This window comes from Nestor notabilis, unplaced genomic scaffold (assembly GCF_000696875.1).
Source record: "Nestor notabilis isolate BGI_N333 unplaced genomic scaffold, ASM69687v1 scaffold6013, whole genome shotgun sequence".
Classification (NCBI taxonomy): Eukaryota; Metazoa; Chordata; class Aves; order Psittaciformes; family Psittacidae; genus Nestor; species Nestor notabilis.
In genome coordinates this window covers 37,057-54,577 of record NW_009921386.1, presented here as the reverse complement: position 1 = coordinate 54,577, position 17,521 = coordinate 37,057, and the positions used below count along the sequence as shown (strand labels likewise).

At 41.4% G+C, this 17,521-nt stretch overlaps 1 protein-coding gene across 1 annotated transcript in view; it reads left to right on the top strand.

The window, feature by feature from the left end:
- Positions 1-145: 145 nt before the first annotated feature.
- Positions 146-17,521, top strand: part of ANKH (ANKH inorganic pyrophosphate transport regulator) — a gene marked incomplete at its 5' end in the record, with an annotated part of 39,840 nt that continues 22,464 nt past the window's right edge. The window contains 6 exons of the mRNA XM_010011124.1: positions 146-362; positions 8,373-8,491; positions 9,560-9,643; positions 12,060-12,230; positions 12,810-12,944; positions 14,527-14,619. Of these exons, the coding sequence (XP_010009426.1) occupies positions 146-362; positions 8,373-8,491; positions 9,560-9,643; positions 12,060-12,230; positions 12,810-12,944; positions 14,527-14,619 (819 nt within the window). The remainder of the gene's footprint in view (positions 363-8,372; positions 8,492-9,559; positions 9,644-12,059; positions 12,231-12,809; positions 12,945-14,526; positions 14,620-17,521) is intronic.

The following is a 17,521-nucleotide window of genomic DNA, read 5'->3' as shown; positions in this document are numbered from 1 at the left end:
GCTGAACCCAGAGAAAAAAGGTCCAGCTGAGGATGAAAACAATGAGACCAAAACTCGCTTGGTCCTTCAGAAATCAGCTGCTGAAGATTGGGTTTGGTTCACTTCCAGATGTGCTACATTATTTGCTCTTTCTGTTTTTTAATAGGCCTTGAATCGGGGCATCGCTGCTGTCAAGGAAGATGCTGTGGAGATGCTGGCCAGCTATGGGCTGGCATACTCCCTGATGAAGTTCTTCACGGGTCCGATGAGTGACTTCAAAAATGTAGGTCTGGTGTTTGTGAACAGCAAGCGAGACAGGACCAAAGCAGTTTTGTGCATGGTTGTGGCTGGCGCTGTAGCTGCTGTATTTCATACCTTAATAGGTAAGGTCACTTCATGTCTAATTAATGTCTTTTAATTTGCTTCCTTCGCCTGTTTTTCAAACTGATTAATCTGTAGGTTTAAGATTTCATTTTTAAGGGCAACAGAAGATGCAAAAGAGATTAAATCCCTTGGGCTGGTGTCACACCCATCCACACAATTTGTATTACTTTTTAAACAGGTTAAGTGGCAGATTCCACCCACATGGCTCTAGTGCCCAGCAGCAAAACATGCTGCTGCTCTCTTTCAATCAGGCGTGTGAACAAAACTTTGGAAAGGTTGACAAGTTGCATGAAGCTGATAGTTCAGTCTTACTGTTAGGGATCAACTAGCAGTATTGTCCTGAATGGGTTTAGGTTTTCTTGGTAGGACTGTTTGTCAGAACTCACTGGCATTGTTCATGTACTCTCTCTGTACCTATCCCTTTGCTATTTATCTCACAGTACAAAACCCTAAGCAAGTAGGTGCCAGCATCCTCATTGAAATATCAGTATTACTCTCTACTAGTGCTAGTCATAACCCACTTCTGTTGAATAGTTGATCTGTAAGAGAAATAATTACTAAAAGCACTTTACGCCAAACTGAGACCAGCGCCCTGAGTGTACTCTGAAACAAAGAAAATACACAACCAGATATGAACTGAGCATAAAAAGTAAGACAGCTGCAGGATTTGCCAGATTCTGAGACCTTGGAGAAATGGGATATCAACCCAAGCATCAGCCACAGCAATACAAAGCCATGTGACCTGGAAGACTTTAACTTCATCCTCTCCAAGAAATGCACCAGATACTCGGCACCTTCTGGTTCATGCTACAGAGCCTCTGGACCTCAACACAGAGGAACAGGAGACACTGGAGGAAGAAGCAGAGAACATATTTCATTCAACAGGTACAATATTAAAAGCTGAGAGGTCTAAGGGATGGGAGGAGGGAGGTAATGCAACAGCCTATGGAAGCATGTGTTGGTTGATAGGAAGTAGGGTTGGATTGGTTAAGCAGCAGGAGGGGGTCATTCCACTGCAGAAAGATGGAACATGTGTGTGTGATGGTGATAGCTGGAATTGCTGTGAAGTTACATAGTGCCTGGAAGTGAGGCACCATTTATTATCAGGCTGTTAGTATCTCAAGAGCAGGATAGACTATTTCAGTTCCTGCCCAAGTAGGTATAAGACCCATCTGGTAAATATGAATGCCTCCTGCTCTTACCCTTTAACAGGCTGCCAGCTATATTCACCAGCTTTATGTGCCTCCCAAGCAGTCCAGTTTGTTTGACCATCATGTCTTCTATTCCACCAGTGATACAGGAGCCCTGTGCTGTTAACCTTTATGTTTCAGTCATAATAAATGCTTACAGTAACAGCTCACTTGCCATGGCCAGGGATAAGCTGTTGCTAATTTTATAAGCTGAATTCATACATTTGAATTAATTTAATGTGCTGATTTTCATTGGTCAGTTCCTCAATATGTTTACAGTTGAGCCTGCATTACTGAGTCAGTATTATAAACTTTGGGCCATTTGTACCTTTGGCTCTCATATTTCTTTGCTTGGAATGTTTCCTCAGCCCCCAGAGCTGCTCTTCTAGTTGCTCACTTGTTTTCCTGTCAGTGCTGGTCAAAGTTTTTGGCTTTGCCAGCTGGATAAAGAAATATTTTGTAGTCATCCAATATTTTATTTTAAGCTATGATAGATTTTAAGAGAATTCAGAGAACAGCTATTAAGTTTCCAGGTGAAAGACATAGCTGGATTTTCTGTGTGGGACTTCTTATTGAAGGGAGCTGTTCAGGGCAAGCATTGGAAAACATGCCAGATAAGAATCTTGCCTTTGCTGTAAAGTAGAGCCCTGCTGAGTTCAGAACCTCTAAAATGCCCTCTCTGCAGATATTGGGGAAAGAAAGAGAAAAGAAGGCTGTACTTACCATGCTTTAAAGTCCCGTATAAAGGGCTTCACACAGTCTTTCAGCTGCTTATGGTGGCAGACTGCAAAATATTTTTTAGTATTTTAACTTGTCTATGCCTGAAAATATGCAAAGGCCACAGCAGAGACTGGCAGAGTGCCTGACAGAATGGAGTTAGTCAGATTCCAGCACCAATTGCCTGGGTGATGTTGCCAAGTTTTATGTTCCAAGTTTTCTCTGAACCTGTTTCAAGTCCTGATTATTCTTCTCTGACCCACAGATGCACAACCTGCCTAGCAGGAGGAAGCGAAGGAGCCCAGTGACAGACAAGCAGCCTCCTAGGATGTGCAAGCCTATCACAGGCTATCTACAGAGGACCCAAATACAATGCTCGGCAGATGAAAAAGAGAAACAAACAGTGCTCAGGGGACTGAATTTCTTCCACAAGCCATGTCTGTGGGGCTAAGGAAGATGACATGACTGTCTGCCATGGACTGTTGAAGCCCAGGAAGGAACACAGAATAAAAAAGCCCAGTGAAATAAGGAGGAGTACTGAAATTTGGAAGGAAGAAAACAAGTGGTGGTAGAAACACAGTGACCACAATGAATCACCACATTTCCAGCTGTGATAGAGACTATTTGCAGTCTGCACACACAACTCCTCACAAACAGCAGGCTCTACATAGTTATAATATCAAAACAGACCATTTCTCCCACCTGACTCATGCTTAATTGCTTCAGCACCAGCTCCCCACTACTGCTTCCCCACTGCAGCTCATGCAGTCCTCTGTGGGAGTGACTGCCTGAGCCAAAGCACTCCAACTCGCAGCTCTGGGTCCCTCAGTCATCATCACACCACATTCCCATGAATATCCGCAAAGTCCTCACCAACAGTTCCTATCACTCCCCTGTACAGGTGGCAGTAAGAACAAAGAAACAAGTTGACCTTGACCAAAGGAATTTGAAACCATATTCTCATCCCACTTAACAATACTGCTGCAGATCTTGGTCAGGACAGTACTTCTGAATCTGCTGTTTCATTTGTGATCTGGAAGTAGAAGATAGTATGCTGCCTTCCTGCCCTTGTGCTGCTTTGAGGGCAGCTCCTATCACCAGTTAGGGTTTCCTGGTGGGAAGCTTGCTGTGTAGCCAGGCTCTAAAGCATCTTGTTATTTCAGAGATTAGCTTTTGGTGGGAATATTTGGTTGTAAGAGAAGGGATTCAACACTCTAAGCCTGTCTGTGCATATTTTTGACATCTTACTAAATTGCCAGCTTGACAGAGGAAAGAAATCGTTTATATAACATTATGCTAACATGATGCAATTGTTGGTGTTGCTGGTAAGCCCTCCGTACTGAGTCCTTCTAACGCTAGTGTCGTGAAAGACATGCGTATGTTTTTGGCAATAAAACAGCATTGTTCAGCCTTTCACTAATTTACTGAGAAATAGTGTACTGAGAAAGATTATTTCCTTTTGTTTATTAGTAATAACTTTCCACAGCTCTCTGAGGTTCTGGAAGTGACAAGGCAGAAGTGACTTTGGGGAAAAATCCTCTTTGCTTAGATAAACATTCTTGCCTGGTGCCAACTACACCTGATTAAAATCTTTAGTAACCAGGTGAACCAATAGCAGGCTGGATGGTCAACAGTGGTCTGAGAGTGATTTACTAGTTTATTACTGACAAGCTAGCGGGCATGGGCCAGTCCCTGCACAGGCTGCACAGAGGAAAACTTGAGCAGTTGCAAGCAATTCAGCTGATTCTTTTGAACTTCCCACCTGCATGGTCACTGCATTACATGAAAGATCTGCGTAACAAGCAAGACATAGGTGTAATCCCACCCCTTTCAGAGTGACACTGTTGGAATTTTCTAGAGATCAGAAATAACAGTGTCGTTTATGATAACCTGAGGTTTTTTTGCAGTCAGTCTTGTTCCAGTATGCCCACTGTAATGGCCTGTACTAAACATTTTGCTCTGAAAAGGATGATAGCACAGGAACACAAAGCAGAATATAATCCAGGCTTGCTTTTTTTCTTTCTTTCTGAAAGATGATGAAATGTCATTCATTAAAAATGTGTCTGTCTTCAGCATCTTCAGGTGGCCGTTGCTAAAGCAACAACATGCTTCCCCAGCTGACGCTGCCCCTTCTCCCACAGCAGGAGCACTTCTTTATCAGCAAGGTATTCAGGAAAAAGAAAGAAGGAAGGAAGACTATGATCAAAGCATTTGTGGATTTTAGGATAGCAATAATTGAGTTTGAGTTACAACAGGCTAATTTTGAGACTTTCGAGATGTTGCCCTTCCTAAAGCTATTTCAGAGACCAACAGTCATAGATAGATTTGTGAAAATCAACTAATGCAATTTTGGAACTAGAGCTGAGCACAGAAAAAGATGGTTGCAGACTGCCCTGAGATGCTCCTAATATGGTTTGGTTTGTTTGGGGGTTTTTTAGTTCATTTATTACTATAAACAAAAAAAATCACAACACTAATCAAAGACAAAGGAATCATATGTACCCTGTGCCATCTCCGAATGAAGATTTGCCATTCAATTTTTTATTTTTGTATTTTTATAAATAGCATTTATCTATCTGCCCAAATCACTCAGCTGAACAAACTCCTGACCAGCATCAGTTTTGGCCATGTGAGCCATCTTTCTTACCAACAGCAGAATAGATTTTACTTCTCAAGTCTCCAAGTTCATTTTTTAACTGGCAGTGAAGTATGAAATGGAATGCATCAAAAGAGAACACACTTTAACCCCAAAACATTTTTGGATTTTTTTTTTCCCACTCTAGCAAAGCTAATATTGACATATGTCACTGTCTGGAAGTAGATGGTATCACTTCCTATGAGGGTTTCTATTTGTTTTCTTTATGATGTAAGTATAACATGCTGGGTAGTAGACAACTCCAAAATGACTACGGTACAGCTATTTATTGAGACTGCTGGCATTATTAAGATTGTGTTCAGTTGTTTTAAGAATGTCTGGCATTTATGGTAGTAATCATCTTGTTAAAAGAACTCAGTGTAGAGAAGGGGAGATCCAATTAGGTATGCAGTTCTCAGTGTCATTTCTTAAGCTTCTGTGTCTTAAAATTCAACTGAAAAAGTCAAAAGCAAGAATTCCTGCTTAGATTTTGTAGCAAAACTAAGCCATAGACATATCAAAATATATGAGGTATTAGAGGAGTGCAAACAGGCAGCTTGTCTTGGGGTTGGACTACTCTGTTTTGGTTGAAATGATGCAAGGAATGAGAAGAGCCATCTGCTTTAGATTCATGTGATACTCTTCAGCTCTGTTGTCTGTGTTATTAATTTTGTATTATGCTTCACAATAAGTTTGTAAGGTTGGCCAAGGTTAAATTCTAATTGCATCAGCAATTGCTTTATTCATAGGTCAGAGACACATGCCTGTATATTTGTTAGTAAATCTCACTTGCTGAGTCCTTCTTTGTGAGGATGGAAATGTTTGTGGACATCAGCAGAAGTGATTGTGTGCTTTCACTGCTATGTGGAAAAGTTGACTATTTTAAAACTAGCTATTAAGCTCTCCCATTACAATTTTAAAATCAAAATCACGTTAAAAAGTGCAGTTAAGAGTTTTGGGGTTTTTTGGGGTTTGTTTTTTTTTCTCTGGATAGGGGAGAGAAAAAAGAATCTTAAAGCAGGTGAGGCACTGGCACAGGCTGCCCAAGGAAGTTGTGAATTCTCCATCCCTGGCAGTGTTCAAGGCCAGGTTGGACAGGGCCTCAAGCAACCTGGTCTAGTGGAAGGTGTCCCTGCCTGTAGCAGGGGGTTGGAACTAGGTGATCTTAAGGTCACTTCCAGCCAAAACAATTCTGTGATTCTAGGATTCTTACAGAGCACAGTGCTGATATCCTTAGAAATCTTAAAAACGTGGTGCTGTGGGCTGTGGTGGTACAAGTCCCTTGAGAGCGCTCTGCCAATAAACTACAACCCTCTGGTGAACTGTCTGTTCCTAGAAGTGAGAGTAGTTCAACCTCTGACCCCTCTGATTCTGTGTGTTTCTTGGTTTCCTGCAGCAGTTTTTAAGCTTTTGTGCAGGAGAAGTATAAAGCAACTTCAACAGAACCTAAGAATCAGATGGATGAATCTAACCCTCACAGCAGCCTTCCAAACTTCTTCATTCAAATAAGTCAATTCAGAAACATCCACATACTGCCCTGCCATAAAAGCAGCTTTGTATAGGGAGTTGCCACACAAAAATCCATGGATAACAGAGTTTTCAAAATAATGAGAGAAAATCTGTATATGGTTATTCATGCAAAAATAAAAAAGGGCTGTTCTTGATGTGTGGCTGGACTGCAACAAGCACATCAACACTTCAAGAACTAAGCTAGCCTCCCTGAACGGAGGAAAGGTTGGAGTCCCGGTTTAAAGTTCTTCCCCAACCCCATTCAAAAGGAAACAAGGCTGGGAGTGCCTCAGGAGGATGGCTGAGCAACTTGGGAATTTCTGGGTGAACTGGGAGACTGCGAGTCTAACAGCCATAGTTCAGATAAAAGACATATAGATAAGGACCAGCATAGGGAAAGGTGGAGTTTTTAACATTTTAGCATCTTTTGGGTAATCCTGGATATCTGGAATGAGGCTCATGCCTGTTCCCAGGGCTGTCAAACCATCTCCTTCTATTTTACTACCTTGTTTACACTGTCTTGTTTGGACTGAAAAAGTCTTTTCAGTCCTGTTAACCATGCTATATCTCTAAGCCATCACAAAACAATGATGACTTAAACTCATCTTTAATTGCTTCCAAACACTTGTTTATGAGTTAGAGTTTTAGGCTAAAAAGATTGAATTGGGCAACTAATGTTAGCATTTTGTCAGTCTGATAATGTGACCTGCATGCATGAAAACGATAACTTTCCTGAAATACCCTATATGAAGGTCTGTACAATAATTGTTACATATGTAAAGTCAGATAGATGTCAACATTTGAAATAATTAGAAAAGACACAAGTGGGAGAGGACTGAGGTAAGGTTCCCTATTCACAAGTAATTCTGCCATTACTTGTGTTGGAGTGTTGACTTTACAACCTAATTATTCTTTTAATAGCTATTGCAAGTGCATAGAGGAAACTAAGTAATGATATGCAGATCTAAAACATAGTTTATAAAAGATTTGGATTATTTTTAACTGTGCATGTAAGTTCCCATAGTTCAGAGACTGCAGTCATAGATAGTTCTTCATTATTCCTGGTCACTGGGAGGACTCTGGGGTTATTAAAACAGCTGGATAACATCAGTACTAACAGAGGTATAAGGAGTTCTTCAGAGAGCTGTGTGGTGAGTCCCTGAATCTGTGCTGTATTTAACCCAATGCCTTGGTAAGAGAGACCTGGCAAGAGGTGTGTTGCCCAACAGTAAAAATTCTCATCTTGGCTTGAAACAGGACAGTGAAATAAAATACTGGCAGTCGGAAGTGGCAATCCCCTGACTTCCAGTGGTTCCCTCTTCTGACTGTGGCTTCTGAGCTGCGGGCTCTGGATAAAGAAGGAAACTAAGGCTGGTCAGGGCCGCCCAGAGACTGTACAGTGTAGGGTGTAGTGCCCTGACAGGTCCCAGCAGAGGTGATCATTAGGCAGAGTAAGGGAGAGGCATAATGAATGTGATTTTTGCATGCCTTTGCAATTCATAGTATCCTTCTACAGCTTTGGGCAGCTTTACAGGTAATGTCATGTGAATGCAGTGCCAGTAGATGGTTTTGGTATTTTAAGTTACATGAAATACACTGGTGAATGCCTGGTGAAAACAGCTTTTCTAACAAAGAACCTTGAGTTAATGAAAGACCAGTAGATTTTCTGGAGTACCAGTGTGCTAATTTAGCAAACAGATGTGGCGCTTAATATACCCATGTCCCAACCCAGCCATTTGTCATCACTCCTCTGCCAAAGGTTACTTGAAAAAGAACTGTGAGAGCACTCCTTAGTCATAAACAGCAGCTGGTGAGATTGTAATATCCTGAAGCCCCTGCAGCTGTTTCCTAAGTAGATGCATGTCCTAGGCATTGCAGTCTTTCAGGTACTTCTGAGTATCTCACCCAGAGCCCATATGTAACCTTTATTATTCATTTCTCTTCTTGTGTCTCTACAGCATATAGTGATTTGGGGTATTACATTATTAATAAGCTGCACCATGTGGATGAATCAGTGGGAAGTAAAACTCGGAGGGCCTTCCTTTATCTTGCTGCCTTCCCTTTTATGGATGCCATGGTGAGTGCCTGATTCAGAACTGAATTTTAATATTCATGTTACTTTTTAGTTTGTTGACCTTAGTTCATAAAGTCTGTTACCTCGTGGGAAGCTGGAGGTGGGCAGCAGGAAGGTGTGTCCTTTGCAAAGAGTAGCCCTAGATATACCTGGACACGTTGTGTCCTGCTACCTGGAAAAAGCATCTGGTTGGATATGCAGAGATCATAACAAAAGTAAAAACCTCAGTTGCCTTGTTAGGGTTACTGTATGTGCATGCTGGAAAGCACTGATCAGATCACTTGCAGAGCTCACAGGCAGTAAGCTCAATATTTTTTCAAAGCACATTTGTTGAAAATAGATTTCTTATCATAATATTTAGAAGCACAGCTAAGTCCAGTTTATCTCAAATGCTTGAGAAAGAGAGCCACATGTGGGGTGGGCTGCTGCTTCCTGGATCACCAGGCTTACTGCTTGTGGCCTGCACAACACAAATATACAACAGCTGTCTTTAATGCCTTCTACTTCTGTGTAAAACTGATAAAAAACAGCCTTTTCACAGCACACTTCCACCACTTTCTCTACTACTTTGTCTGCTTGAAACAATCTCTGACCATAAAAAGAAGTTGGATCATTAAGTTTTCTCTTCCAGTATATATATACACACACACACAGGGTTTCCTATAACTCAGTGGGCCAATGAGTATTACACTTCAGAGGTGCATCCAGCTGGTGAATGATAATAAACATTTTTTCCCTTGCATTATTTAGTATGATAATCCATCTTGTGCAGCACCTGTTTTATAAAGAAGGAGCAATTTCTTGTTAGATCTGCTCAGAAATTTCTATAGTCTATAAAGTTATTCCCATTCTCTCTGTCAGCCCTGGTAATAAGGAAGTGAATGCAGCAGTGCTTTCTCTGCATTACTAGCTTAACATTTGCCCATGTTCACACCAAATACTGCTGGTAGAAAATAGCTTTACAAGTTGTTTGTGTACAGTGTAACAATCAGAAAACAGTATTCTGAGACCTGAAATCATTCACAAATATCATAATCATTTCCCAAACTCTCCTCTGTGGGTTTATTTTAGGCATGGACCCATGCTGGGATTCTGCTGAAACACAAGTACAGTTTCCTAGTGGGATGTGCCTCCATCTCAGATGTCATAGCTCAGGTAATGACTCCACTTAGCAATCATTGTTTCTGTTGTGTTACAGACTAGATGCTTTCCTAAGCAGGTACTCCCTTGCACAGAGACTGCCTTCTTTCTCTATCATGAACAACATGACAGAGGAAGTAATCTTGTGGTCTGTTGTCTGGCTGCTTGCTTGTCACGTGGAGGCTGTTTACTGACAGCTGTGGTTTAGGCTGGTCTCAATTGGCTGGATCAGGTCAGTCCCAAACCAATGTCAGGAGAAGGGAACCAGGATTCTTTGGGCTAGGGCTATGTCTTACAGCACCTCCACAGTCATGTCTCAGAATGGCTGAGAAACAAGATCTCCTCCCTGTACATTCTCCCACATGCATCACACAGCTGAACTGAAATCGTGAGTGGGGCTTGTAGGTGGGGAAGTGAATGAAGGCTTGATTCTCCAGTTCACCCGTCAGTTTTGCCCATGTTGTCTAATCCAGTGAAATGCAGTCATGTAAGCCATCTTCTGAGTGCCAGTATGGCACTGTTCTTGTTACTGGTCCAAAAAGGGAAGACTCAGAACTGCAGCAGAAGGGACCTGTGGTGATAGCCCCTGGGTGATGCAGAGGAGACCAAATGTTGTTTCAACTTTTATTTGTGAGGGAGGTATTAATTATCTTGTTGCTTTGTACTAGATACATCTAAAAACAACATTCATACGCATTGCTGCTGGCCGGTGTTGTAGCAGTTGAGAACCAATACACCACCCTCTTTTTAAAGCATATGTAAAAATATTACTAAGTGAAGAGTCCCAGCACCTGTAAAACAGTTGCTGTACTGCCCTATTACCAGCTGAATTGTGTAATGACTGGGTAAGAAAGAGGCTAATAACAGTATAGCATCAAAGGAAATATGAAGTCAGCAGCACTTAGTTCAGTTTTCCGTAGCATTCTCCTCCCACTAAATATGAGCAAACCGTAAACCAGGTTGAACCATTCAATCAGCTGCTATTCTATGTTTTGCAGGTCTGCCCCTCTACAATACTGGGCTAAATCCCTGAAGATAATACTAATTACTGTACATGACCTTAGCCCTCAGGATCTGCTCTTGTTCTTTGCAACCATGCAAAGTTTGCTGACCTTAGATGCATGTCGGGTCATATACAGCTAAAAACAGAAACAAATTCTTACTTTGGCCGTGGCACACATGCCCTTTCAACAGTGGTTGGTGAGTGGGGTGCCAGGACTGTGAAGAATAAGACACCTGTCATCTTCTCTCAACAAAATACCGCACAGAGCAAGAGCAAATCCAGAAGACAAGAAGTTGTGACTCTCCATACCCCAGAACTCTACACCTACATCCTCTCCCTGCACAAGCAATAGATGCACATGCAGTAGCTAATTCTCTTTGCCTAGCTTCACATACACACTTTTTGTGACTGACTTTGCTCCTGTTTACTGAAAAACAATTCTTTTATAGGGTTCAGAACAGCACTTTTGCAAACCCTCATAAACAGCATGGCCTGCCTAATAAATATTTGCACAGTGTGATTTTTCTTAAGTATTTCTTGAGCTTTAGCAAGGAAAGAGAGAGAACCTGCCTCTGAACAACGTGTTTTGTATTTCTTGTAACTCCCTGGAATGCCAGCATGTCCCAGCAGGGTTGTCCTTGATTCTGCTGCTCACAGCACCAAACACAGTTGGCTTTCCAGTTGTGCCCCCAATCCAGAGACATCTGGAATTTAACAGGCACACCATCAGCTCTGTACTTCATGAAGAGAATAATGTCATATTAATTCCTTTGCATTTTTTGGACTGAGAATTTAATCTTATGAGACTGAATTATGAGCTGTTCATTAGCTCAAAAGTTTCTATATCATTTACATCAGTGTGGTGCTCAGATAGCTGAAAAGAGAATAATGAAATACTGAAATTTCACTCAAAAAAGTAGAAAAGTAGGATGACGTGAGACTTCCTGCTTCTATCTGCTGAAGTGAATACTTCAACACACCTGGCTTTTTAATTGCCACTGCTTCCCACCCTGCAAAAAAAAAAAAAAGTAATGCTTAGAAGCTGACCCTAGAAGCATGTTTCCAGCCTCAGTGCATATCAGAATAGCACATTCTCCTGGGAAGCGTGACAGCCACATGCTTCCTGACAGACCTTGCCAGACTTGCATGCTACCCTATTTATGGCTCCTGGTCTGACACCTACCCATACCTTCAAGTACAGTTTAATAGAGCTTCTGTCTGATGTTAACTCTTCTTCTTCTCATTTGTATGACTAAATGCAGGGGGCCCTGACTAAAGTTTCAAATGCCACAAGCTCGAAGTCAGATAGATACTGTAGTCACACATGGTTGTTGGTTCAGATGGACTAGCTGCGAGTCAGAGAAGAGATAATGCTGGCCCTAAAGAAACACAGACAGATTACTAATCATTTATTTGTATGCCCTGCAGGTTGTTTTCGTAGCCATTTTGCTTCACAGTCACTTGGAGTGCAGGGAGCCTCTCTTGATCCCCATCTTGTCCTTATACATGGGAGCACTTGTCCGATGTACCACGTTATGCCTCGGATACTACAGGAACATACATGATGTCATTCCTGACAGAAGTGGGCCTGAAATGGGGGTATGTCTCAGTACTTTGCGCTTTATTGAATAATTTAAAATTTGCTCTTTATATTCTAATACTGTGTTAAAACCACAGTGCATGAAGCGCCTCCTCTCTCCATCCTGCAGGAGAAAACATTTTCACTTACAGAGGCATTGTAAAAACTATTCCAGAGACAGTGCACATGGAGCAATGCTTCCCATGGTATGGATGTGCTGCCTACTGAACACCTCTGTACTGAGCTGTAAGACAGTACATCATGAACTTCCCTTATTTCAGAGCAAAGAAAGTCTCAAAATTCCTCTTTTTCCTCGAATGTCATACTGGTTTTCACATCTTCATCTGGTAGCCAGAACAAATTATGCAGATAGGGACCTTATGCATTATTTATTGAGATCCATGACACAGCTTCCTTTGAATCAGTATTACTAACATGAGTGAAAATATTTTAGGCTCCTCATAAAAACTGTTGAAATTAATGTACCAAACTGATAATGGGTGTGAAAACCAAAAATCCTTTCTCTGTGCTTCGTTTCAGTTCTGCATGGTTTTTTTCAAACCCACTTCTGCTTATTTATTTTTTCCTATGTGTTGCAGGGAGAGGCTACAATAAGGAAGATGCTGAGTTTCTGGTGGCCTTTGGCGTTAATTTTGGCAACTCAGCGAATAAGTAGGCCCATTGTCAACCTTTTTGTTTCCCGGGACCTAGGCGGCAGTTCTGCAGCCACAGAGGTAAGAAAGTGCTCTCCATTACTGCAAATGATCACTGACATGGAGTTACCTCTGTGTTTCTCTTCTCAGCTGTGCTAACAAGAAAAAAGTTGTCTTAAGTACATTTTTGTTTAGTGCTCTCTCTATCATTGAAAAGAGGACTGCTTGAACTCTTACCATGAGTGTTTCTGCCGGGCCTAGTGGGACCTCACCCTCAACAAGACCAGTAGGACTTTTTCACAGGACAGTTCCAACATCCCAGGATTTCATGCTTTACATATTGGTACATATGCTCTGGAGCATTGAGGTCATGGAGATTTTAGGGCAGTCATCAGTACTCCCATGTTCCGCTGATTCCTATCATGTCTATATATGACTGTGCAAACTGATGTGAAACTATTGTTAGCAGTCAGTGCATCACACGGGATGGAGTGGAGACATAAGGAAGCACACTGATAAAAATATCTCTCCTGGCTGTAGTATGAAATGCACCCTGTTTCTCTTGAGGAATTTCAGATCACTCCAATAGTCTCCTACAGCTGATGGGAGCCGGACTTCTGATTGAAATGCAGAGCCTTCACCAGTGCTCACCATGAAGTGACCTATTCTCTTAAGAAGTTGAAGGACCTTTGCTGTCAGCTTTGGTGGAAGGATGTCTAGATCCGCATAGTCATTAGCAAATCTTTCATGTTTTTCTGTAGGAAAGACAAAGCTGTAAGATACTAAATAGAAAGGAAAATTCAAACAGCTGATGCCTAACAAACATTCTGTCAGCACTGCTAACTTGTCATACGCACATGCTGTGTTTCACTCACTCAGGAGTTGCCAGTGACTGCAAATAAACAGCTGTGCCCAGGTGTGACTGTGTGAGATCCAGGTATGGGGGGGGGGGGGGGGGGGAGCCGAGGGATATATCTTTAATGTACCTCTTGGACTGTAGTTGTGAAAGTGCAAAAGGGCCTAGTTTTAAATTGCAGGCAGTGAGTTGTTTCTCATTGTATAAATGGACATCTGGAAATATTTTTGTTGGCTTTCATTGGTGAGCACCAAAATGGGAGAACGTATTTTTTTGTCACCTGCCCTGGAGCAGCTTGGTGTCCTAAGTCAGTCTGTCACTGAGGCCTACTCTTCTGTAGTCTGTCTGTCTTAAACCTGTTTTACTTATAAATAGCCAAGTAAAAAATATATAAATTCAAATTATAACTTATGATCCAAAGCTACTGTGAGCTGTAAGGCATTCTGCTACTCAGGTATCTGTAGGTAAAATAACTGAGGAGCAGTGAGGGAGGGAGGTATTTGGCTGGCTGAGGGGCACATGCCAGCTCAAGTTAACTACTATCCTGAAGTATCAGAGTGATGGTGAAACAACAAAGCTGAGTAACACAGCTTCATGGCACAAAAGATTTCACAAGTTTAAAATGCCAGGCCAAATAATGGCCACTTGGACAGCCTTCTCGAAACAAAGAGCTTCCAGTCGCCTGCATGGTTTCTCACTGTATTAAGGTCAATTTGGTGATGACGTTAGTAGGAAGTGACAATCTATGTTAGTTTAACTGTTCTGCTCAAAGATTGGATGTTCATGTTTCCCTGTTTCTTTTCATAGGCAGTGGCAATTCTGACAGCTACGTATCCTGTGGGACACATGCCCTATGGCTGGCTGACAGAGATCAGAGCGGTATACCCTGCTTTTGACAAGGTGAGTGCCTACATTAGGGGTGTAATAAATACGTGTCATGTGGTTTCACATGTGTGATCCTCCTCTTTCCTTGTTACATTTTGATTTAAGGTTGGCTTCAGTGATGTCAGAGGGATTTCTGCCAAACAAATATGAAGAAAGTCAGTTCATGACTCCTTAATAAAGTGTAATAGATTCTTTAAAAAATAAACCAAACAAAGATTAAATAGGGCTGTATTAATGGATATCTATTGTCTTGTCTTGCTTCTCTTTACTTTTGCTTTTGGTACCTATTGTTCCTTGTCCTACTGATAAGATTTAAAATCCTAGTTAAAATTAAATTGGTTTAGGTGGCTTCAAGCTGTTGTCTGATTTATGATTTTAACCTTAGCTCTGTGTTACAAGGTATTGAGCTATCTTTTGACTAAATAGGTGATGTGTTTTTAAGGATTAAAAAAGTCCTCACTTATTCACTGTGATGTAGCTACTTAGCTAATGAAGTGATTTCTCACAAAGTGTCCGTCAGTGAGTAAGCAAGTTTACATCTCTGCTCCAGATTCTGTGGTATCTCTCAAGTGGGTTTAGGTTCATTTGCTTATGTTAACAGTTAGCAAAGGCTAAATGACTGACAGTAACACAGACAACATACATTATTTTAGTAGTACTGATCATGTAATTAGGTGAGAATGCAGGGCTTGCTCGTGGAACTGAGCACAGGGTAAATACATAACCAAAATGAATTTTGTTTAGGGTCTTGTTTTGCTCTGTTTTAGAACTGGTACTCACAAGCCCATATGTTGTGCAAAGAACAGTCATGTCCTGTGACACTTAATTCAAATGCCAAGTCCTCTCCTTCCCTTTATTTACCAATTAGAAACTGAACTTTCTAGCTCCAAATACTGATGAAAACAACATTTGCTTGCTCCAGGATGTACTTAGCAGAAGCGAGCCCCGTTTGAAATGATCCACCGTATTTCCAAGGAGAGTTTAAAAATAAAACAAAGAAAAATCAAATCAGTCATTACTTCTTAGCCTGCCTGTGTCCAGCTAAACTGACCTGTAAGATAAAATACAACATGCAGCCAGATCGTGCTGCTGAAAAGGAACTGCAGATGCAAAACCAATAAATTGCAAGATAAAAGTGGTTTGTGACAGGAAACACAGGGGCTGCTAACCCCATCCGTTATGAGCCACAATCAAATGCACTATTGTCAAGTAAAACTGACAGCGATTAAGACTCCTAAATTCAGGTCTCATTTAGCTGGTGGAAGATATGCTGACAACTTCAGTGGTGACAGGATTAGACCATGATTTGTCTGTTTATTTCAGTTAAAAAGCTTCTCACAGTGCTCTTGCGGAACAAATGCGAAGAAGAAAAAGCTAGAGAAAGGCACAAATAGACACCATTTATCTAGCTGCTGAAAAAATACATGATGGGGATTGTAGTTGTATGTTTTAAGAGCAAATTGGCATAAAAATGTGCTAAGTGAGGTAGCAGCAGTATAAATGGTATCTCGTCCTGGCAACCATGTGTGCAAATGCCTCCGCCATACCTTTGAGACAATAAATACCAAACCAGAAACCACAGTGGGTTTTTTAGATCTCTGTGAGAATTGCTTCACCCTCAGTCACACGCCATTCGCATGTCACCGTGCCTTTCAAAAGCTTTGTTTCCTTAAGCTGAGGCTTTCTCAGAAGAGTCCGGGTTGAAGCACTTTTTATTATTATTTAGCAGGTACACTCAGATTAAGGCTTACTGCTGACTTTCTGAAAGAAAAGAGGTGTATCCTAGTTCTGTGCTCTGCTGTTTTACATGGTGATAATGCCATTACTCTGTCTAATTCAGAGCAACACCAGTGGCTGAGAGAGGACTTATAAACACTGTTTATCTGATTAATACATGGGAATAAATACTCTTTTTACTCCATAATCTGCATAATGTTTTGATCCAAGAACTAAGTAGTGTGAAAGAGAGAGGAACAAAGAGTATATGGTCAAGAGTTGGAGCAAAGGGCGGAGTAGAGCAAGAGCAGAGTTAGCAGCAGCAAGGTAAGAACGAATGAGAGCCCTTTTCCTTCATGGCTCTTTTGGGTGGCTGGATTTGGGTGTGCTTTATTTCATCTGTTATTTTAGCCTTGTCAGAAAGTTGAGCCATGCCTCAGAGTTCATTTAAACACTGGTGAGCAATGTAAGCAAGGCGTATCTTCACATATATAAAAACTAAGAGTAGCAAAGTATTTCTTCAGAACCACAAGAAATAAGAAGAGGTGTGCGAAAAAAAAATGTTTTCATAAGGCAGTCCCAAGAAGAGCAGATGTGGGAGTAGCTTCCTGCTTTAGGTTCTGAGTTGCCTGCATGCGTCTTCATGTACCCAAACTTCTAAGCAGGTATTTAGGCAAGAGCATGGGGCTATCCAGGTGCTGTCACTACACTGATCACCACAAAAGCTTTAAATTGCACAATTCCATCAGCTTTTTGAATGTGTGTGAAATGGTGTACCCTTCACTGAGCTCATGTTTGGTTTTTCAACTCCCAAGGTGTGTTGGCATGAGCTCCTATTTCTCTTACAAATAACTCCAGAAAAGAGGCTGACTATGCGACAGATGCTACCTGAGTTACATCAAGGATGAATAAATGTTGTACTACATCTCATGGTACAGTTTTTATCAGTGTGGGCACATATTTGTGTACCTCAAACAGCTCCAGGGTGAATGCAGTAGGTGACCCAACAGATGATAACTACCTGGCTTCTAATGGTGCCCTGCTTTTGATATCCCATCCTCTCCTTTCACAGGCCATTTAGTTTGGTTTTGTGTGTTCCCTGAGGGCAACTTTAAACCTTCAGCTTCATTTGCAATATTAGACATTTGGAAGAGGGCTTTTGTTATTTTAAATAAAAGTTCGCTGCCATGTGAGTACAGAG